General features: G+C 38.4%; 1 protein-coding gene and 1 pseudogene across 4 annotated transcripts in view; both read left to right on the forward strand.

Annotated features, from left to right (window-relative positions):
• The first annotated feature begins 2164 nt into the window (after positions 1 to 2164).
• Positions 2165 to 4081, forward strand: LOC104608934 (pentatricopeptide repeat-containing protein At2g13600 pseudogene; annotated as a pseudogene).
• Positions 4082 to 8846: 4765 nt separating this feature from the next.
• LOC104608861 (S-adenosyl-L-methionine-dependent methyltransferases superfamily protein) overlaps positions 8847 to 24296 on the forward strand; it is a 66528-nt gene continuing 51078 nt past the window's right edge. For 2 of the 4 annotated variants that reach the window (XM_010274974.3, XM_010274975.3), the window contains exons 1-2: positions 8847 to 9386; positions 23331 to 23745. In XM_010274974.3, the coding sequence (XP_010273276.1) occupies positions 9212 to 9386; positions 23331 to 23745 (590 nt within the window). In that variant the 5' untranslated portion in view covers positions 8847 to 9211. The remainder of the gene's footprint in view (positions 9387 to 23330; positions 23746 to 24296) is intronic. The other 2 variants (XM_010274970.3, XM_010274971.3) reach the window with 2 other exon arrangements.

Genomic DNA, 24296 nt, shown 5'->3' on the forward strand with positions numbered 1-24296 from the left:
GCTTGCAAAAATAGATCCGGGCTCAGCGAAGATTATGTTTAAAAATGTGTATGCTTTACAAGAGGAAAAATCACATAGAGACCACGGCATTTAGCAGATTCTCTCTTAGAACAAATTCTCTATTGTGCACAATTATGGGATTCATGTGCAAAAAATTTGGGCATGAAGAGCATAATCAAGTAATCCCAATTGTCTTGCAGGATTTTGTTTGAAGCGATTGAAGAATTTACACTATCGGGCCTGGGCCATTGGCCCATTCCCATCCCTTCAAATTTTAAGAAGTGGGCCAATTTGCTAGGCTGTGGTTGGGCTTTCAAAAGGTCAAGAAAAATCTGGGATCTTCTGAGCTGAAGTTCGATTGAATTGCTTTAAAAGAGTAGCTGGAAGAAGCTTCAATCAAACAAACGGAAGGCCATCACGGCAGTTTTGCAATTCTATTTGGCTCTCCTAAGGTTAGTGTTTGGATTGCAGGAACCGAAGGGATTTGAATTCTGATTCATCTTTGATTCAGAGGAAATGAAATAATCAAATAACTTGTTCCCTGTGTGGAATTCAAAATCTTTTGAAATGAAAAAAAAAGGATAAATTTTTTAAACTATTTGGCTCTCCTAAGGTTAATTGACTAATTTTGAAAATTGATTAAATGTACCTTTACTGTTTATAATTAACTAAATATACTCTTAACCGTTAAATATGGACGGAAAAAGATAAAATGGCCGTTATATCCCTATACGAAATTACATTTTTATCCATCGCCTTCATCACCGATGGCGGTCGCTGCAAATACCGAATGGCGGAGGTCCGGCGGAAGTCGACTCCAGCCGATGACAAATGGTGCTGGAACCATCACGGACTTCCGCTGGAGGTCGGTGAGTTTTTTTCTCCTCTGTTCTTCGTTCAAAGTCGGTCGATGGTTTCTGATTAAAGGGGCGTTCTTTCCAACATGTATATCATCGGTTTTCTATTAAAATCTAAAAATCGAGATGGGAGCAGACAGAGAGATTTTCTTTTTACCCTTCAAAAGGAAGTAAACAGCTGTTGCAACTGAGTTGCCTACATCGGTTTTTGGAGATCAAGAGAAGAAAGTTAAAAAGTTCGTACGAGAATGAAAAGAAAAGAAATAAGATATCATATCTCCACCTCTGTTCCGGCGAAAGGGGAAAAAAGAGGTGAGAGAGAGAAAGATGGATTAGATTGTTGGAGAGCACTCAAAGTCCTTCTACCAGAGGCTTAAACGCTAGATAGAAAATTGCAACTTTCTGCCCTACTTCTCAAAGAAGAACAAGTAGAAGAGATTGAGACGTCGTTCAATGCATTTAGTGAAAAAAAAAAAAGCGTTTAGGCTCTACTTATTCTCCAAGGGGAAAGGTGGACGAAGAAGAACAACTGGAAATAAGAAATTGGTGCCGACGCGTCAAACCCATGCGCATAAACGAAGAGGAAGAAACGACTTTGAATCTAGCGTTTAAACCTCTGGTAGAAGAACAGAGGAGAAAAAAACTCATTGACCTCCGGCGGAAGTCTATAGTGGTTCCAGTGCCGTTTTTCGTCGGCTGGAGTTGACTTCCGCCGGACCCCCGCCATTCGGTATTTGCAGCGACCACTGTCACCGATGGCGATGGTAGCCTCTGAGATCAAGTTAAAAGTTAGAAATATGGATAAAAATGTAATTTCGCATAGAGATATAAGGGATATTTTACTTTTTCCGTTCATATTTAAGGGTTAAAGGAACACTTAGTCAATTCCAAAAACAATAGAATACACTTAATCAATTTTTAGAGTTAGTCAATTAACTAAATTATAAGGATAATTTAAGAAATTTACCTAAAAAAAAGAAAGAAGTATGAAATGTAAAATTAACAAATCCAATTCCACCTTAAATTCCAAATCCACCCTAATCCAAATGCGACCTAACATTTTTAAGAATAGAAGGTGGCTTGTGGATAACAGGATATCTTTACAATGATCAAAGAAAGTAGATTAATTACATTGATCAAAGCAAGAGGGTTTTCTCAAGACATATCATTTGCCACGTGGTAAATATAAAAAATGGAATCTTCTACTAGCAATAATAAAAGGCAACGTGGTAAAACAAATGTTTTGAGATACAAGCCCAACCCAAGCGGGCAAGCCCAACCCTAAGCCCACCTAGCTACCCCATTGGATGAGGTTTTTGGTCAAGGAGAGAGTTCCTATCCTCAGTTCATCACTAACCAAATCAACTGCCGTAACCGTAAACCATAATGCGTCCGACGCTGTCTCACATTCGAGACTCTCTCACATGTTCAAAGCTCAAGTTCTGCATGCTTCGCTCCTCAAAACTGGACTCCAGAACCATGTCTACAGATGCAACCTCCTCCTCCAATCCTACGCCGAGTCCGGCGGCTTGTCCGACGCTCACAAGCTCCTTCGCTTCATGCTTCAACCCAATGTCGTCTCATATAACATCATCTTATCAGGCTACGTCAAATCTCGCCAAATCGATGAAGCCCAGAAACTCTTCTCCATCACACCCGAACCCGATTCTCGATCATGGAATATCGTCATCTCTGGATGCATCCAGAACCAAAGACTGGAGGAAGCTATGACCCATTTTGTCCAGATGCGTTGTAGTTCCAATAGGCCTGACTCCTATACTTATTCGATTATAATTCCTTCTTGTGATTTAGAAATCGGGCGGCAAATTCATGCAGATATTACTAGGGTTTGTTCATGTTCTGATGTTTATCTTGGCACTAATCTTCTTAGAATGTATGCAGAAGCCGGAGAAATGGAAGATGCGAATAGAGTATTTGATGGAATGACTAACAGAGATTTGGTGACATGGAATGCTTTGATTTCTTGCTATTCTAAGTTTGGAAAGGGTGAGGCCTGTTTGCAACTGTTCCGACAACTTGTTAGTGAAGGGATTCGAGCTGATCATTATACTTATGCTATAATCCTTAATGAGTTAACGTCTCGATTGTTAGTTTTTGAAGCAATGCAAGTGCATTCATTGATTATTAAATGTGGGTACTGTTCTGATTGCTTCACTAGCAACACATTAGTTAACTTGTATTCCAATTGCGGGTATGTTGCCTATGCTGCTCAGTTGTTTGAGGAGATTCCTGAGCGAAATGTGGTTTCTTGGACTGCAATGATAGTTGGGCTCTCACAAAATGGGCATGAGAATGATGCGATGTGGTTGTTTGATCAGATGAGGTTGGCTGATGTGGAACCAAATTCTTTTACTTTGGGTGGTTTGCTTAATACTTGTGCAAACTCTAACGCATTTGAAAGGGGTAAAAGGTTTCATGGCCTGGTTCTAAAGTTTGGGTTAGAAAGTGATGTGATTGTGGGGAGTGCAATTGTGGATATGTATTCCAAGTGTGGTGAGATGAATGATGCATTGAGGGTCTTTCAAATCATGCCTGAGAGGGATATTGCTTCATGGAATGCAATGATATGCGGATTTGCTCAAAACGGTGAGGCATTGAAGGCTTTAAACCTTTTTGATGAGATGGTGCAGTCAAGTCTAAAAATGGTTGTCCCAAACCATGTCACTTTTATTGGTGTTTTAAGTGCATGTGGTCACAATGGTTTAGTAGAACAGGGTCGTCGTTATTTCAATGACATGATTAATAAGTACTTGATCAAACCCAAGGAAGAGCACTATACATGTATGGTTGATATGTTAGCACGAGCTGGACTTTTAGATGAGGCAGAAGCTTTCATTTTAGGTTTGCCTCTCAAGCCTGACAGCATAATGTGGGGTGCATTACTTGGAGCTTGCAAATTACATGGGAACCTAGACATGGCAAGGCGTGTTGCAGAACATCTTTATGAAAATGGTCTTGAGATCTCTTCAAATTATGTGCTTCTTGCTAACACCTTCGCATCAATTGGAGAATGGGTGGATGCATCAGGAATTAGAGAAGCAATGCAGGTAAGAGGAACTCAGAAGGTGGTTGGGTGCAGCTGGATTGAAATCCAAAATAGTGTCCATTCCTTTATTGCAGCCGACAAGTATCACCCACAAATTGACTTGGTTTATGAGGTGTTACAGAGATTGTCTTTGCAAATGGAGGAAAGGCATGACTAAGGGTGGAATAATTCATTGTATATTTCTTATAAATTGCTGTAGAAATGAAACCAATTATACTTTAAACCACATGGTTATGATCAAATTATCCTTTTTCACTTCATAGGTCATGTATAATAGGGCTACAGTTGTTCCAAATGATGGGTCAAAGACTAAGAGTAGGAGACCTCATGGAAATATGGGATTGCATGGAAAGTATGTCTAGGTTTGTTTTTTACCCAATCAGTTGATTGTTCATGAATGTATTCAGTGGTTTGACAGAACAAGAAAGAATGCATTTTTCTATTTGTTAGTTTAGCAGCCACTTTGTGCAAATAAATAAATAAATGTCTAAAGGTTAGGTCTATCAGTCTATGTCCAGTCCACCCTCCCAAGACACCAAATAACTGGGACCATTGGATGAGCCGATCCAAACATTCGGGATTGGGATTAAGGCTTTTTTGTGTGTGTGTGTGTGTGAAGAAAGCTTGAGTTTGGGAGATGAAATTGGAGGGTGCAAGAAGGCTGAGTTGAGTTGAGCCATTGGAGGGTGCAAGAAGGAAGATTAAATTTCTCAGAGTTTGGGAAGATAAGGATTGGAGTTGATTTTGTGAAATTAATAAGACTGCAAAAAATACTACTTTAGTGCATTTATCTTTTAGACTGCTTTGGGATTTTTATATGTGACTGTGTATTGTAGAGGAAGGTGCAGTTTGGATAGACCTTGTGTGTTATATAAAACATGGTTTTACCACCGCTGACCCGGATAGTTGGACTGTTCGGCCCGGGAAACATTCAAGCAACCTATTTTGTTTAATCCTAAACCCAGTTTTTGGCCAAAAACCATTGAATTGGTCAATAATCTATTGACCCGGGCAGTCGAACAATCGATCCGTTCGACCTATTCAACAGTTTTAGCAATTTTTTTGTTTTATTTAATTAATTTTTTTATTAGAACGGGCCATCTATTTGAATCGAATTGAACCATTGACCCAAAAACCAGTGATCAAAACGGTTTCTGCTCCGGATCGTTTTTTAAAACATTTATATAAAATGTATTCAGATAGAATAATTTCAAAAAGAAATGTATACAATTTGGATAATAGAACACAATACTAAACACATGTAATATTATATATCACACACGTGTCAACTTGTTTTGGAATATATATTGGCATAATCACATGGCACTTGTATGGCCTTGGACATTGGATTCCATATGTCATACACATGTCAATGAGAATATGGAGACTAGCACGTGGCATGTTTTTTATCTCCTTTTTATTGATATATTCTTGCATTTCCTCATCTTTTTTTCTTTAATCATATGACCAGTCACAACCGTCCACTCTCCACCTATTTCTTCATCTTTTTCTCCCTTTCTCATACCAAAAGCCACTTGCCTTCCTAAAAAACTTCCGGTCCTCTCAACCAAAAAATCTACCTTCTTATATTGGATTTTGGAATTATAGTTATTGTTTTTGGCTATTCATACGTATGGTCATTCAAATACGCTGTTACTTTCATTTTATAACATAAAAATTAAGATAAAATACAAAAATCTCCCCTAAATTTTCTGACAATCATAAAAACTTTTCTTATAATTTTATTTTAACAAATACCTCACTTGAAATTTTGAGAAACTGAGCAAAAACCTCCCTTTCGTCACTGTTTCAGATGGAAAATATTAGATTGATGCACCAGTTTTTTCCAAATAACCATTCTATCCTTTTATATAAAAAATTATTGAAATAGCCCTATTTTAACTCAATAAAACCCTCTCTTAACAATCATTTCAGTAATTTTACATACAAAATGACCGAAATATGTTTTTTTAAAGTTAAAATAGGATTATTTCAGTAATTTTGTATGTAAAATAATTTATAAGAAGGTGGAATGGATATTTGGAAAAAAAAACTGGTACATCAATCTAACGTTTTCTATCTAGAACAGCAATAGAAGGAAGGTTTTTATCGAGTTTCTCAAAAATTCAGGGGAAGTATTTATTAAAATGAAATTATAGAAAAGATTTTTATATTTTACCCTAAAAATTAATTAATAATTCTACGAAACACTCAATCCTTTCTATTTATTTTGTAAAATACTCATATTAAATTATTAGTTACCAAATCAAGACTTATAATAAAGAGTTGTCAAGTGTCAATGGGACAGGTCTGGTTCAGGGTGTACCAGTCCCGTTCCGATTATTAATGGAGATAATATAAATGACCCAGAACTGAACGGATTATTAATCAGAACAATCGGGTCTCAGCCAATTAGACCTGATTGTACTTGACACCTATGAGGCTATAACTACCAACAGTAATAGATTGACAAAAAAAAACTATCAACAGTAATAAAAATTTAGAACATCATTTTAATAATATAACCTTAACAAAACTGAAGAAATACTAAACTGTTTGCATTATGGCTGTTCATCAAATTGAAGAAATACTAAACTGTTGGTATTAGGGAGTTGGTTGGTTTTATAGTATGTTTGGTTGGGTTCAGTTCAGCTACTATGCTAAGTCAAGAGGTCGGGTCAGTTTTGGTTTGGTTGTATATCAATATTTTACATTTTAAATTTAAAACATTTGGGAAAATTTCCATATTTCTTAATTTAATATATTTTTATATTATAATTTTTATTTTTTTTTAATTTAATTTTTTAATAATATTATTGTAATATTTTAAATTTAAATCATTTGAACTGATTGACCAAATCAAAAACCGACCCAAACCAATACAACTTGATTTGGCTAATTCTCAATAATGGTCAGTTGGTTTTGGGTGATTAATTCTCCAGTCCGATTAGATCTATTCAGTTGGCCAAACAACTTAGAATCAAACCGAGCCAACCCATGAACACTCCTAATTTGTTGCATGTTGATAAAATATATGATTTTAACAATAATTATCTTAATAAAATCTACTATTTAAAATATAAAGTATAACAAAGTTTACAAGAAAAATGAAGTGATTAACTGTATAATTGGTTCAGGTTAGCCCCGACTCAATAAATTAATTGGGACAAAATCATCAAATCAGAACTTATATAATTGGTTTGGTTTTGAGTCTTTTGACAAACACATAGTTTTAGAAGGGCATGGGGGCTCTAACATTCTATGCCCATGTTGAGGGGGGTTGTTTGACTAATTGAAGTGGACATCATCGGCTGTTTTGATAATATAGATTATGCATTATTGAATTCAATCGCACAATTTTATATTGGGCAAGGAAATAAGAGCTTTTGTCAATTAATTGTTGCTTTTTTAACAACCTATATTAGGGATAAAGAAGAAAAGAGCTATTTCTCCAATTTAAAAGGCATAGACCCTAAGGGCGGAGCTAGAAATTTTCTCTTGGGGAGGCAAGTTAAATAAGAGAATGAGGTGGGGAGTAGAAGTAGACTGTGTAGAGAAATGGGGTGGGAAGGTTTGGGTCTATTATAAATTTTCAAAGAAAAAAGAAACAAAAGTTTTTAATTTTGGGAGTTGGAGGAGCATTAGAAAATGATCCTTTAACATTTTAGTTCAAGGGTTTTTTTTTTTTGGAGGGGGCGGGGGGAGGACCCACTTTATTACATTTTTGACCTTGCCTCTACTTAGTAACTATATATAAATATTGATTTAACAAAAAATTTGTAGGGCCAGGAACATCACCAATATACTTGGCAGCGCCCATGATAGACCTGGCCCATTAACACCCCTAAATAATAATATTTTAATATATATCGTGAAAATCACTATTATAAAATTCTTATATATTAAACAAATAGTTTTCTAATGCTAAACACGGTTCATTTACTAATTGGTAATTAAGAAGGTTGGTCAATTAATTATACCCACCCCATGTGCTTACCCAAACACCAATTTTGAGGGTGTTTATTGCGTCTTGAATCTCTATTGACTCTTGTAGGGATTTCTCCATTACCAAAGAATTGATTGACTACCAATTTGGTCTCTTTGGATTTTTCACCAAATGCAACTTATACTCTGTTCATGAGGGTCCCACCTTGGAAAGCTAGAAGTTGCTCCAAGAAATCCCTCCCAAATGGCTTCCAGCTTTGCAAAGGTGGATCTTCGGTTCCTCACTTCACCTGAACAACTTGTAATATGTATAACTATAAGCATAGAGGTGTAAATAAGGCCGTGCCGTGGCCTAGTATAATTGCATCGGTTGTATTGGATTTGGGGTTTTAAGTTGGTGGGCCAGGTCAGCATGGCCCAACAGTGTGGGTCATGCCGCCCGTGGCCCATGAGCTAGCATGACCTGGCTTGCGATACGACCTATATATATTTATATATAATATTTCTATATTATACTTATAAATTATAATTATATAATAGTATATAATATATAATATATTAATACAATAAATAATTGTTTTCAATTTTATCATACTACTTTATTTAATTATTGTACATATAAATAATTGCATACATCAAATTTCATATAAAATAAGAATTTTAAGATTTTTATTCAATATTTTTTAAATAAATAGCTTTGATTCGGTCCACGGCCCAATCGGGCCTAAGGCTTGGCCCACGAACCATCCTATCCCATGGGCCCGCATGGGTTCGGGCCATGACCATACTGAGCCGATATTCAGGGGAGGAAGGCACGACTCTGCCCACACTTTGCGCAAACCACATGCGAGCCGTGCCGTGCTGATGCAGCATGACCCGTTTTACACCTATAAAGGCATAATTGGTGAAAATCCCACAGGAGAGCCGATAATGAATATCTGAAATCGCTTTTGCTTTTCCAAAGCAGCTCGGTGACAGTAGCTCAACCAATTCTTCAGCCCTCCCAAACGGATCCTTAGCTACCCACTTTTGTGTGTTGACTCGGGGCGAATCTCGCTCGATTCCCGAGTGTACTGGCCAGGAGATCCTTCCCAAGATCTAACGTTCCTCTTCACCGTCACACACGCTCACATGCCTCCTTCGCGCGAGTGACACACTGACACTAGCTTTCTTCTTCCATCTTCAGAGTTCCGAGATTTTGGTACTACATCTCTATCTAGCTCTGTTTCAGAGAGATCTGCGTACAATGTCGATAGAACCCTTCTGATCTCTCAGAAAGCAGATACAACACGAGAACCAGAACTTATACAAGTATACAGAAGAGGGAAAGAAGGAGGAGAAGATGGGGTATGGGTTAACGTCGGCATTCGATTCAAAGACAGGGCAGATGCTATTATTGGCTCTGCTTATCATGGTTGCTTCTTTCTACACTGGTACTCTCTTCGGTAATAATACCGCCATTTACGTCTCTCTAAGCCCCTCTCCTGTTTCTGGCTCTCACTCTGATTCTTCTCCTGGTACGTTTCCCTTCCAGACCCCCACTCTTTCATTCTCTTTCATTTTGAGTCGTGCATGTAGTTTTGGTATTGAATTGTTTATTTTAGCAAAGAAATTGGGATGGGGATTCCATCTAGAACAGCTTACAGGACGAATTATGAGTGATCTGTGGAAACATCGTTTCTTTGGGATCTTATGCTTTTAAGTGGGTTTTATTTCATTCAGGAGAGACATCTTTACTTTGATTTATTGCTGTTCCATGTCTGCAATATTTGTTCTTTTGTTGGTTGCTGGGTAAAATTTTCCGTTTGTCTATAAGAAATGCGGATTTTGCAAAATGTAGCTGGTACTGAATTGCATTAGTAGTCTACCTCCTTAGATATCGTGCTGTTGTCAGATGCTCTCCTAGGCTAACAATTCATCTAGTGAACTGGTCAGTTAAAAGGTATGAGCTTGTGAACTTGTTCTCGCAATTGACCCTTAACCCATCCTTTAGCGTATCCCCCTGCAAATAGCAAAAGGCCTCCTGATTATGATTTAATTCTATTAGTAGCCGAAAAAAGTGGACTAAGGATGGATCCTAATTGTCTGTATCTGTAGTCTGAATGGATGACAAATTTTTATACCATCCATATTAAAGGCTTGACAAGAGATGTTATGTAAATATACATAACTTGGCTAGATACTTTGTCATCTTTCATGAGGAGAGCCTACATTTTCTTACCAAATACTGTAAATTGTTTTGTTGCCTGTCATGATTATAACTTTAAGATTGAAAAATGCTTTCTTCTATGGTGCACTATACCTGAAACAACAATGTTATACATTTTGTCAATAAGGTATGGTTTTATTAATGATAAATACTTGGAGTACAAGGAACATACAAAACCAGAGTTGCATAGCAAGAGGAGCAACAGCCCAACCTCATGTGAGGAAACAAAAGAAAGAAAAGAAGCAGCAAACACAAGAAGAGCAACTAACCCAGGATAGAAGCATCCCTCTACAACTCCAGTCTTCCCAATTCCTACAGCTCCTCTAACTAGACTATCTGGTACCGAATTTCCAGATCCAGGGATCCATCTAAATGTGGTATTAAATCTAGATGCTTGATCTATTGCATTTCTAATGGGGTGTCTTAGTCTCCAAGCCCAGCTAACATATTCCTCATCAAACTAATGTTACCTTGACAGTTAACCTCTGTCCATATCATTCCAAAACTCACTTAGTATATCAAGTTCTGCCCTTGGGTTTGATATGGGTCTACCTCGACCCCGAAACCTACCCGAAGCAATCTCAACCTGATCATGATCCAACTCGACTAAATAAAGAGAGGATGTCAAACCTGACATTTCTTGTTCCATATATAGTACACCTATACTCAACTAAGCTTATATTTATAAATATTTCAATGCTGCAATGTCAACGGGTTGTGTTTAGCTCAGGTTTACCACAACTTGATCAAGGCTGAGCCAACCTTGACCCAATAGGGTTGGGTCAGTTTGGGTTTACCACTTAACCCAACTCACTGGCATCCCTAGCCTCAATAGACCCACTTTGAAAATAGATACCTGGTACTAGAAGAATCACTCCCATTTGATATCTAAGATGCATATGATTCTGAGGGATGGGGGACCTAGTTGCCTAGATAGTTGAGAGCACCCATCAAAATTGACCATAATTTCTTTCAGGGTTGGGGGGACTCCCAAACTATAACCAGATGCAGGGGTGGGGCCAAAAAATTTTTATAAGGGGGGCCAAAACCTAAATGAAGTATGGATGGACTCATAGGGGGGGGGCAACCATTGAGGTGGAGAGTGGGGGGAGGGGAAAATTTACATAAAAAACTGTATTATTGTAAAGATTTTCTGAACCATAGGGGCGGGGCATGACTCCCCTGGGTCCCCCCTGGCTCCACCCCTGACCAGATGACTAAGGAAGGGTGATCCTATGGCCTTTCATCTTAATTACAAGGTCTATTGGGACATCAATAAACTATTGTTCATCAGAATAGCATGGTGATCAAGTCTGTCACAACCTCAGAGGGATTGAATCTATTTAAGCAGAACTCATTGCTCCTCTCCTCTTATATGCTTTATATCATCATTAGTAAGGGTGTATGCAATTTTTCTTTGTTTCCTAGGGAGTTTTTTTCTTTTGTTTCTTTGATAACTAATAGGAAAAATTATTAATTACTCAGTAACGGAATAGTATACAGTTGGGGCTTCCTAAAGAGGCTCAAGACACAGCCTCAATTAAATGAAATAATTACAAATGAGCCCAATAAAACTGGTCCCTAGTCACTTTTTGCTTAGCCAAGGAGTTTTCCATTCCATACCAATCTCCTTTCCCATTGAACGCTTGCAACCAAATTTGTGGTCAGTCACTTAAATTTCTTGATCGCCACCCTATAATTCCATATCACTGAATCGGGATTGTTGATCCAACCAGTTATCACCTTAGAATTTCCCCTCAATGCACTGCTGTTTTTGATGGATCCCGAGAGAGTTAAGTCAAATGGTAGACACTTTAGCTAAATCTGGTTTGGGAAGGGATATTTTGTATGGTTGTTATTATTTGGCTGTTTCTTGAGTGGGCTTTAGTCTTTTTGTTGTCAAGCCCTTGATTGTACATCTGCTCATGTTCATCCTTCCCCTTTTTTGAATGAAAAGTTGTCTTTCTCTGAAAAAAGAAAGACATGAAGGCAATTCCAGATTCTTGTAACAGACTTATCCTGCATTTAAAAGTGCTACTTTTAAGTGCTTATTGGGAAAGTGCTAAAAGATTCCAAAATCACCCAAGAACAAGCCAATTTGGGCATTTGGTAAAAAAATCCCAATAAGCGTTTTCTCACCAAAATAAGCCCATCTTGAAGAACCTGAAAATTTGGGCCTTTTCCCACCCACATTTTGAAGAAGCACTTATTGCACTTCTGGCCTGTCTTGGCCTGCCACCTAATTATCAGAATACCTATACTACCCCCATTTGAAAGAAACACTTCTTCACCAAACACTCATAAGTTTCTTATTTAATAACCACTTTTTTGAATAGCCCATTTAGAAACAATAAGCACTCCCAAACACTGCCTTACACTCAATGAATAAGTTGATTTGCTAATTCCCTTACAGTGGAAGTAGTACACATCTTTGAGAGAACAGACTTCTTTCATCATCATTGCCATTGGAAAACATAACAGGTATGACAATCATGCGGACAACCTTCCAGCAAAGAGTCCTAATCTTAGCAGGAACTGGGTCCTTCCTCATTAGTTTGTATAGAGATCTTCCAAGGGAAGTTCAATAAAGGCTTTAGGTTGTTTAGATCATGGAAGAAAAAGGTGTAGTTGAATACTCCCTTGTCTTAAAACCAAATTTAACTATGGGCACCAGATGTGTCGAGGATAATGTCTCTTGTCTTTTAATAAGAGAATTGAAACCATCATGATCTCTTAGACCTCTATGGGGACATATTATGATGGTTCAAGTACATGTCAGGCCATCAAATTAGCCTACCAAAAAAGTTAGATCATTGGTGGTGGATGTGGTTGGTAATATTGATAATTTAGTTGTGTTCTTAGGCCAGAAATCTTTTTGATAAATGATAGAGTTTTATTAAACAGAGAAGGGGTTACATCGAGATTTACAAGACAAACCATCTCAATAGGGACACGAGGTGCAATCCCAACCTACAACAACACAATTCAACTGAGCCAAAAAAAGTTCAGACTTATGCACCCCCATCTTTGCAAAGTAGTCTGCCATCCCATTTGTTGACCACCTTTTCCATTGAACAAAAACTGTCATAGGCACATAATGGAAAAAGGCAAACAAAACAGGAGACAAACAAAAGAACTTCTTCATCTAACTTGGGGGTTGAATGAGGGCTCTGGAAGCATGGGAAGGAAAAGTAGATCTGCTCATCGTTGACTATGGTTAATATTAAGATTTTATTGTGGAATAATAAGAGTGTTAGGATCTGGGAGGAGACAGATGGTGGCAGGGGACTTTATCAAAGAAAAGAGGCCGGATATCTTGATGTTACAGGAAGCTAAATTACAGAAACTGTATTTCTCTATCATAAGGAGTATTTGGGGTTTCCAGCTGTGTGATTGGCTTTATATTCCAGCAGTAAATACTGTAGGGGTGTAGCTCTGGTGTGGAATAGCTCCAATTTTACTGTGGTAGATAATCATGTTGGAGTCTTCTCTATTACGGTGAAACTTTACTCACAGCAGCTGGATACAACTTTCCAAGGCGTTAGAAGGTTTGACAGTTCAATGAAGCTATTTTCAGATTTTGTGCAAGAGTGGGAGATGCTGGACTTAACTCTGGCGGGTGCTCGTTTTACCTGGACCAACCAGGACTCCCCTTCCGAGGGTAGTTTCCGATCACATCCCTTTTTTTTTGATCAATAAATGGTTCTGGAGGTTCCTCAAGAGCCCAATGAGCTTTGGAGGCAAGTTATAGCACAGAAGTATGGTATTCATGCTAACGGGTGGTATGCAGCTGAGTCTAACCTCTCTTATGGATGTGGGGTGTGGAAGGGGATCTATAAGGCTTATTCTCATTTTGTGAAAGGAATTAAGTGTAAGGTTGGGAATGGTACAAGGTTGAATTTTTGGCATGACAGTTGGTGCTCAGACTTCCCTTTGAAAGACTTGTTTCCAGAATTATTTCTCTTGGCCGCTGATAAGGAAGCCAAGGTAGCTGAGTGCTATGTTGTTTCAGGTGATTCTCTTGTCTGGACTCCCTCTTTCCGAAGAGACTTTAATGATTGGGAGGTTCCTCAGGTTGGCAGAGCTGTTGGCAAAGCTGCAAGATGTAAGGTTAAACCCCCTTGCCTCAGATCAGCACTGTTGGGGTTGGTCCAAGTCTGAATCTTTCTCAGTTAAATCCTTGTACTCTGGTTTGGAGCCTGCCATGCTAGACTTTTTCCCCAGTCACCTAGTTTGGGGTGGCCTGGCCCCCTCTAAAGTGAAGTTTCTTGCATGGGTAGTGGTTGGAGATAAGTGTTTGACAAAAACCTTGCTGATTTGAAAAGGGTTGGTGCTGCCAGATACCTCTTGTGTCTTATGCGGTAAGGGAGAAGAGACCTCCTGTCATCTGTTTCACCACTGTGAATTCTCTTCAAGAATCTGGAATCGCTTTGTTTAGGTCATTCATTCTTCCTCCTGCATGCCTAATTCTGTCAAGTCCCTTCTTGAGAGATGTGTAGAGAGATTGGGACGAATAAGCCCTAGCCCATTCGTGTCTTTCTAATTGGTTCTTTCTTGTTATATTTTCTTATTGGGCCTTTTTTTTATGTGCCTTTAGCTCTTGTTTATGTTTTCTAAGTATAGTGCTGATGTGGATGCCTACTTAAGAGCAATCTTGTAAATTATGGAACTTAAGCAAGTTTATTAAAAAGGATTAGTGGGAGAAAGAGGAGATTATCGAACTCCTCCTTTCTTTTTCCTTTCTTCTCCAATCTTCCTTCTTCTTCTTGCTGTCTTCTTCTTCTTCCTTAATTTCTTTTGCTTTATTCTAAAATATTCTACTAATTTTATTGGTTTGAATCACATCTTGGTATCAGAGCAGGTTTCCCTTCCGTTTTTCCCCTTTTTTTCTTTTTTTTCCCATACCCTTTTTTCTAATCGAAAGGTGTATCGAGAGATCAATTGCTGATTATTCCGAGATTTTGTTTGCCTAGTTGGTAGAGGGTTTGGAGAGTTAGAATCTGGCTGAAGGTTGCCAAGAAAGTGGGACTGCAATTTTTTTACCAAAACCCTAGCTGACTAGAGAATTTCCAGTTACGGGTTGAAGAGGCTGTTTGGGTGTGGCGCTCAAGGCTTGGAGGGTTTCTTTCTCCCTGGAGGCCAAGTATGGTGAAACCCTAGTTTTGGGACTTTTGAGTGCTTGACTGACCTTAGTTAGGACCATAAAGGTTAAAACATTGTTTTTTGATTTTTGTTTGAATGATGGAGCAATTTGGGAGTGAGGTGAAGCAGATCCCGGTGTCAGGGGTTAGTTTCGTAGATTCCATTTTGACAGGAGTGACTACAATTAAACTTGACGGAACAAATTACCTTGCTTGGGCACAATCTATTAAGATCCATGTCTGTAGTAGAGGTAAACTAGGGTTTCTAATGGGTAGTAAGGCGATGCCAGATGAGACTGATCCTACATATGAGAAATGGATGCGGGATAAACTACATAGTTATTGGGTGGTTGGTAAATTCTATGCAGCCCTATATAAGTCAACACTATCTGTGGATGACTTCAGCCAAGGAGATTTGGGATAGTGTGATGGAGACATACTCTCAAAAATTAAATGTTGCAAGGGCCTACAAACTGAAGAGTGAAGTGAAGAATTTAAGACAGGGGGAGAAGAGTGTGGCTGTCTATTATTCGATATTGAAGTCATTGTGGCAGGAGATAGATGTTATGGAAGCATTTGTATGGGAAAACACCAAAGATGCCAAAACGTTTAGGAAATTTGTGGAAAGAAACAAGGTGTTTAAGTTACTTAAACAAGGTGTTTAAGTTACTTACAGGACTCAATCCTGAATTTGATATTACAAGGCAGAATATCCTGGCCAAGGATGAAGTGTCACTTGCACAGGCATACTCTATGGTGAGCAGTGAAGAGAGTAGGCGATAGGTATAGCTACAGACCCCACCTCCTCCAGAACATTTTGCACATGCTGGAATAAAACCAAAGGGACTAAATGAAAAAAAAGGAGGTGATATGTGAATACTGCAAGAAGCCGAAACATACTAAGGATTCTTGTTGGAAACTTCATCCAGATCTTCTTCCTGAGAGGTTTTAGAACAACAACAACTTTAAGAAGGGTGGTTAGTCTAGAAAACCCAAGAATGCAAATGTTGCTACAGTATCTGAATGTGAAGAAAAATCTGCTATGGAACAATTGGTAGAAATGAAGGCAGAATTTTTGAGAGATATGGGAAGTTGATAAACCACTTGGAGTCTACTGTTGCATCTTCCTCCTCAGGCACCCCCTCTACATCTGCTTTTTCCCATTTAGGTATTCGTGCTTCTACAAATCATGCTACAGCCTCAGGTAATCGTAGAATTCCTTGGATTATAGATTCTGGTGCATCGGACCATATGACTAGCATACCCAACCTTTTTTGTTCATACCAACTCCTCTCGGGTAGAGAGAAGATTTCTCTTGCCGATGGGTCTCTTAGTCCCATCTCTAGCAAGGGGAATATTAAAGCCTCTAACTCACTTGTATTATCCTCTGTCCTTCATGTTCCCAAACTTAGCACTAACCTTTTATTTGTTAGTAGTTTAACAAAATCAGTGAACTGCAGCATAACCTTCTTTCCTACTTATTGTGTTTTTCAGGACCTGAAGTCTCAGAGGACGATTGGGAGTGGCCATGAGGCGAATGGGATATACTTGTTGGATGTCTCTGATCAAAGTCCTAGATTACCTAGTGGAGTAGCTTTGGAGTCTGCTTTATCAGAGTCAATTAATAGAGTTATGATATGTCATTTTAGATTTGGTCATTTGTCTTTTTCAGCTTGAGTCATTTTTTTCTAGAAATGTTTAAGGGAATATCCCTATCGAGTCTTCATTGTGAGTCATGTGAACTTGCAAAACATTGTAGACAATCTTTTTCAGTGAGTAATAAAAGATCTATTTCTCCTTTCCATATTGTGCACTCTAATGTGTGGGGGCCATATCATTTACCTGCTATGGGGGGCTACAAATATTTCATTCTTTTCATTGATGATTTCTCTCGTTCCACATGGATTTACCTTATGAAATCTCGGGATGAAGTACCAAATATTGTACAAAAATTTCATGAACTTATACTTACCTAGTTTAACACTCGGATCAAAATATTCCGATTTGATAATGCAAAGGAATATTTTGAGAAGAGTCTCTCCTCCTACTTTGATACCTTTGGAGTTATTCATCAGAGTTCTTGTTCCTACACTCCTCAACAAAATGGAGTGGCGGAAAGGAAGAACAAACATGTGGTTGAGGTTGCGAGAAGTCTCATTTTTGCTTCCCATGTTCCTGTTAAGTTTTGGGGTGATGCTATCCTTATAGCTACATACTTGATAAACCGAATGCCTTCTCGGGTTCTGGGGTTTAAAACTCCCTTTAGCTTGCTTTTCCCAAATGAGGATCTCTTCTCTCTTCCTCTTAGGGTGTTTGGGTGCACTTGCTATGTTCATGTTCACAGTCATCAAAGACATAAGTTTGAGCCTAAAGCACACAAGTGTGTCTTTTTGGGATATGCCTCCACACATAAGGGCTACTGTTGTTTTGATTCGATTCGTGGCACTCGCTTTGTTTCTAAAGGTGTCACATTTGTAGAGTTTGTTCCTTTCTTTGGTACTTCTCTTGAGGGAGAGTATTCAGACGAGTTGTTTGCATTGTCACCATCTGTTCCTCCAGTCGAGTCATCTATCCCTGTTCCCCCTCCTGCTGCTCATCCCCCTACTTTTCCTTCCCATCCTATTATCTAGAGGTGGTACCAGAGACAAAGACTCAAAGACATGCAAGTTGTTTCCACGCCTTCAAATGTGCCTGTTGCTCCTCCCATCACTACTGAGGTAACAGGTCAGCCCTCTTCTACCACTTCGGACACCTTCCCTGACCTTGATCTCTTTATTGCCCTTCACAAAGGAAAACGGAAATGTACAACTCATTGCATTTCCAAACACTTGTCCTACAGCCTTCTTTCCCCTTCCTACTATTCCTTCCTTGCCTCTGTTTCCACACATGTGACTCCTAGATCTGTCCTAGATGCCTTGTCCAAACCAAAATGGAGGGATGCTATGATGACTAAACTAGATGCTTTGCATAAGAACAATACTTGGGAAATTGTGGATTTGCCTGAGGAAAAGGAACCGATTGGCTGTAAGTGGGTGTTCACTATTAAGTATCATTTTGATGGTACTATTGAGAGATATAAGGCCCATTTGGTTGCTAAAGGATATACTCAGATGTATGGTATTGATTACTTAGAAACTTTTGCCCTAGTAGCCAAGATGACTTCAGTTCGAGTTTTGCTATCTTTAGCTATTGCTTTTGATTGGCCTCTTCATCAGTTTGTTGTAAAGAATGCTTTTTTGAATGGGAACCTAAATGAAGAGGTCTGTATGTCATTACCTCCAGGGGTGTATGGGAAGGAGATGCAAGGAAAGGTTTGACAGATTTCGAGCTGCTCTTGTTACTTTTGGGTACACACAGACTCAGTCGGATCATACTTTGTTTGTTAAGAGGAGAGATTCCTTAGTGACCCTTCTGTTTGTCTATGTTGATAATATTGTGGTTACAGGTAATGATACTCAGGAAGTTGTTCATCTCAAGAGTTTTCTTAACATTGAGTTTGAAATTAAAGACTTGGGAGAACTCAAATATTTCTTGGGAACTGAAGTTGCCAGATCTAAGGATGGTATCTTCATTTCTCAGTGGAAGTATGTTCTTGATCTCCTTGCAGAGATTGGGAAACTGGGGGCTCGACTTGCTTCTACTCCTATTGACCTAAATCATAAGTTGTCAACTACTAAAGGTGAACTGTTGCCTGATAAGGGAGTGTTCCAGAGACTGGTCTAGAAGTTATTATACCTTTGCATGACTCGGCCAGATATTTCCTATGTAGTTAGTGTAATCAACTAGTTTATGCATTCTCCCAGCGATACACATTTAGCATCTGCTGAGAGAGTTCAATGCTATCTAAAAGGGACTCTAGGGAAAGGTATCTTGTTTGCTAAGCATGGACACATGAAGCTGGAAGCATACATTGATGCTGATTGGGCCGGATGTATTGATGATAGGTGGTCTACTTCAGGTTACTGTGCTATGGTAGCAGGGAACATTGTATATTTGTATCATGGAGGAGTAAGAAGAAATCTATAGTGGCAAGATCTTCAGCTGAAGCAGAGTACAAGGCAATGGCACATGGAGTTTCTGAACTTTTTTGGTTAAGATCACTTTTAGATGAATTGGGTATAGACTATGAGAGGCCAATGATGTTATATTGTGACAACTAGGCTGCTATCAACATTGCACATAATCCTGTTCAACATGACAAAACTAAGCACATTGAAGTTGACAGACATTTTATACGAGAGAGAGTTGCCTCAGGAGAAGTTTGTCTACCATTTGTTGCTCCTAAAGAACAATTGGCTGATGTTTTGACAAAAGGTGTTCCTAAAGGAAAGCTGGTTCATTATATAAGCAAGCTGGGCATGATGGATATCTATGCTCAGCTTGAGGGGGAGTGTAGAGAGACTGGGCCGAATGGGCCCTAGCCCATTCGTGTCTTTCTAATTGGTTCTTTCTTGTTATGTTTTCTTATTGGGCCTTTTCTTTATGGGCCTTTAGCTCTTGTTTATGTTTTCTAAGTATAGTGCTGATGTGGACGCCTACTTAAGGGCAACCTTGTAAATTATGTAACTTAAGCAAGTTTATTAAAAAGGATTAGTGGGAGAAAGAGGAGATTATCAAACTCCTCCTTTCTTTCTCCTCTTCTCCAATCTTCCTTCTTCTTCTTGCTGTTTCTTCTTCTTCCTTAATTTCTTTTTCTTTATTCTAAAATATTCTACTAATTTTATTGGTTTGAATCACATCTAGCTGGAAAATTGAAGGTATGAGCAAGGGTAGGATCTTGTGGAGTGCAATTCCTTTGGCAGTCCTGTGGTCCATTTGGGGGGAGAGAAATAGGAGGATCTTTGATCAAAAACAGCTCCAAGTAGAAAATGTGATAAATTCAGTTGTAGATGATTTGATAGGGTGGCTGAGTTCAAATATGCTGTTCAAATGGGATTATTGAGTGCTTGTGTAATAGTTAATTTGATACAAGGAGTTCACTGCACAAAGGCTGTGTAATAGTTAATTTTTTTAGGGTTCTTAAGGTGGTTCTTTTACACAGCCTTTGTGCAGTGAACTCCTTGTATCCATCTTTTATTTATTTAATAACATCTTACTTTACCTCTTCAAAAAAAAAAAAGTCATATCTCTAACCAGCCATTTGAACTTTTTCATAGATTTCTTGTACTTCCAAATCACTGTTTCTGGTTCCTTCAGCCACTCTACTATCAATTTAGAGTTACCTTCATTGAATAGTCTGTCAAAATTTAGCTGTCTAGCAATCTGTTCTTAGGCCAAAATCAATATGTTATTTTGATGATTATAAGGGCTAAAAGGAGACTGGCCTTGCAGAAACTGAAATAATTGTCCAAAGCAGGTAACATGACTTATAAGAGTGGTTTTAACAACCTCTATACTCGTTTCATGTCTGTCGAAATTTAGCTGTCTAGCAATTTGTTCTTAGGCCAAAATCAATATGTTATTTTGATGATTGTAAGGGCCAAAAGGAGACTGGCCTCGCAGAAATTGAAATAATTGTCCAAAGCAGGTAACATGACTTATAAAGAGTGGTTTTAACAACCTCTATACTCATTTCATGTCTCTCTTCCCTATACTTGCTTCTGTGGTTGATCGAATTCAAAAATGTTGAAGGGACCTCCTTTTGGATGGGTTGAAGATGACTTCAACTACTGCAAACTGAAGATGATACACAACTTGGCTTTCCTTCCTGATTCTAAAACCTCTGAAGATATTTCTTTCATTCGCTCTCTTTAAATGTTTACTAAAAATATCTCTCACCAACGTAAACAACATTGGTGATAATGGGTCCCCTTGTAGTAAACCCCTTGAAGCCTTAAAGAAATCTTTAGGGGAGCCATTGATCAATATCAAAAAATGAATTGTCTTCAAACACCCATCATCCACCTTATCCACCTCTAGCCAAAACCCATTTGGGCCATTGCCGACTATAAGAAAATCCAGTCCACATGATCATAGGCCTTTTCCAAATCCAATTGGAACGCAAAACCTTTCTTCCCTGATTTTCAAAAATCCTCCACTGCCTCATTAACTATTAGAGTCTGATCCAAAATTTGCCTATTCCTAACAAAAACTCCTTGCTCTTTGCTCTTTGGATACCATCCAATGAAGAACCTCTTTTTGTTTTTGAGAAGAGGTAAAGTATGAATTTCATTAAAATCCCTGAAAAACAAGAAGCTATATCAGGGAAAGCCTTACAAAAACTAAGTCACTATCCCATCAGCATTTACAAAAAGGCTGATGTAAAGGCTTGTAGTGAGGCTAATTGGTCTCAACTCATTTGTAGAGGTAGCCCCTATGCATTTTGGAATCAATGACACAAAGGTTGCATTCATTCTTTTTCCCACTTTTCCCCTCAAAAAGAACTCATCAAACACTTTTTTCAGATCCTCCTTGATAAAATCCCAACACTAATGGTAAAAGGCCATAGTGAAACTATCCATACCAGGGGCCTTATCACCACTCATACCCATTACAGCCCTTTATCTCCTCCAATGAGAAAGGTTCCTCAAGCCTTGCTGCCACCTCTGAGGGCACCTTCTTCCACTAGATCCTTTACACCACAGGCCTTTGTATACACCTTGGTGAGTACAAAGCCTTTATAATGTGAATAATAATATAATATACTATTCTATTAATGATGAAAAAAATGTGATAATAATATACTCTCGACTTCCCCTTTATCCCTAAATTCTTCACCATCAACCACCACCATAGAAATTAGAATTTTCTTTCTTCTCCCATTTGCCATCAGGTGGAAAAACCATCCCCTCCTTTAACTGTTTACACCTCAATTTTTGTCTCCTATAAATTTCTTCCCTTCTTATTGTTGTCTCCAACTCCACCTTCAACTCCAATCTTTTCTGTCTTTCTTCCTCATTCAGACCCCTTCCTTCTCTCTCAACTTTGTCTAGAGATCCAATTTGTCTTAGCAGATCTACCTTTCTCACCTCTACTCTTCCAAAGGTCTGAACATTCCAAACTTTGAGCTGCCCTTATCCAACTTAATTTTTGCATAAATTGGACCCAGCCCAACCCTCCATATTATAATCCTTCCACCACCTTTCTATATTCTCCTTAAACTGAGGACGAATTATCCACATATTTTCAAATCTAAAAGGCATAGGTCCAAAAGATAACTCTTCTGATTGCAATAAAAGTGGCCAGTGATTTGAAGTTGGTCTTGTCAAGGTTTTAAGTACCACCGACCCAAAGTGCTCTTCCCACTCCGTGGTTACCAGAAATCTATCCAACTTACAACAAATCAGATTCTCTTGTAAGTTAGACCAAGTGAATTGTGTATTCTGTAAAGGAAGGTCCTCAATAAACTCATTAAAATTCCTCATACTTGTGATTCTTGAGGATCCTACACTCTTTTTGGCAGAAAACTGATTCACATTGAAATACCCCACTAAATACCAAGCTCCTTCACACATTCTTCTGATACTGTGCAGCTCCACCCACAAACTCTCCCTGTTAACTTATGTGTAGTTCAACAATGATATATCAAAATCTACCCTTAGTGCTTTGGTTGCTTTATCCATTTGTAGTGGTTTGTGGCAATTTGTACTAAAAATGCCTTGGCTGATCATGTAAAACTCCATCATGACCAAGGTGGTGAGGAGTTTACTAGAGGACCTTTGACGAGTTTGCAAGAAGAAAAAGGGAAGAGAAATTGAAGAACTAAATCCTTCAGGAAGGAAGCAAGGAATGGGATGAGGACAACTCACTCCAGGAGGATATGCTCACGGATGAAGACTGAAGTTTTGGTGGTTTGCAGGGAGGGCTCTTCTTTTTGATTAATTGATGGGCTGGTGGCCTTTGTATCCATGGAGGTTCATTGGGTCTCTATTCCTTGATCTTTGCTCAGAACTGATTGGGTAAATCTTTGCTTGTAAGCTGTGGGGTTTTTGGGTTTTATGGGCTCTCTGAGGTTGTTCTTATTCTGGTGATATATCACCTTGCTGTTGTATTTCTTTCCCTTTTTATTTTTAATAAAATTTTCCTTTATTCTTCAAAGAAAAAAAAAAAAAAACTCCATGGACTACTTTGGGTACTTGGAAATCTTAAAAATGTTTTTCTTCCCCTTGCAGGTTCTATAAGGTTTACAAATAAAGTTGCTCTTACATTTAGAAGAACACCACTTTTGATACCTGAAACTGGGATGAACATATGTCCACTGATTTACAATGAGCATATCCCTTGCCATGATTTGTCGTATACCAAAGAGTTGCTCTCAGATTTAGATCTTTCTAGGAAAGAAGAACTCGAAAGGCACTGCCCTCCTCTTGCTAAAAAGTTGTTCTGCTTGGTGCCTCCACCAGTGGATTATAAAATACCAATAAGGTGGCCAACTAGTAGGGATTATGTATGGCAAAGCAATGTGAACCATACACATTTGGCTGAAGTCAAAGGAGGACAAAACTGGGTGCACGAGAAACATCAGTTTTGGTGGTTCCCAGGTGGTGGTACTCATTTCAAGCATGGGGCTCCTGAGTACATTCAAAGGTACATGGTTGTCCGATGTATTGATTTATTTAAGATTCCTTAGATATTATTTATTTTTTGATGCACTTCTATCTTTGGGTCATTGCTCATACTATGATCATACCACCATTACTTGAATCTCCTACCTAATGAATTGGTATGTTGATTAATTGGTAACTTGCTATTTAAAGATTTGGGTTTTCAATTCCCTTGTATATGACTATTGTACTTTGAATAAGGGAGGCTATTCAATTATTTGTCACTTTCTCTGCTAGTTTTCATTTAAGCATCTACTGATTTGATTTGTATTTTAGTAATTTATGTTTTAACATGTAATGCCATGATATTATGTTGACTATCTTTTTGCTGATAAAAAAAATTATGTATGACTATTAAATGCACCGCTATAGAATATGTGTACACTAATTATTTCTTGTGGCATGGACTTTGACTTGCCTTGCCAGGCCAAAATGCATTGATGCTGCCTAGCTGTCTTACCTGAGCTTATGTATAGATGCATGTTTACTTGCACATTTTTAATCATGTTTGCTTGCATGATTTGTAACAACTTG

Source organism: Nelumbo nucifera, chromosome 7 (assembly GCF_055504915.1).
Source record: "Nelumbo nucifera cultivar China Antique chromosome 7, China Antique-T2T, whole genome shotgun sequence".
Taxonomy (NCBI): Eukaryota; Viridiplantae; Streptophyta; class Magnoliopsida; order Proteales; family Nelumbonaceae; genus Nelumbo; species Nelumbo nucifera.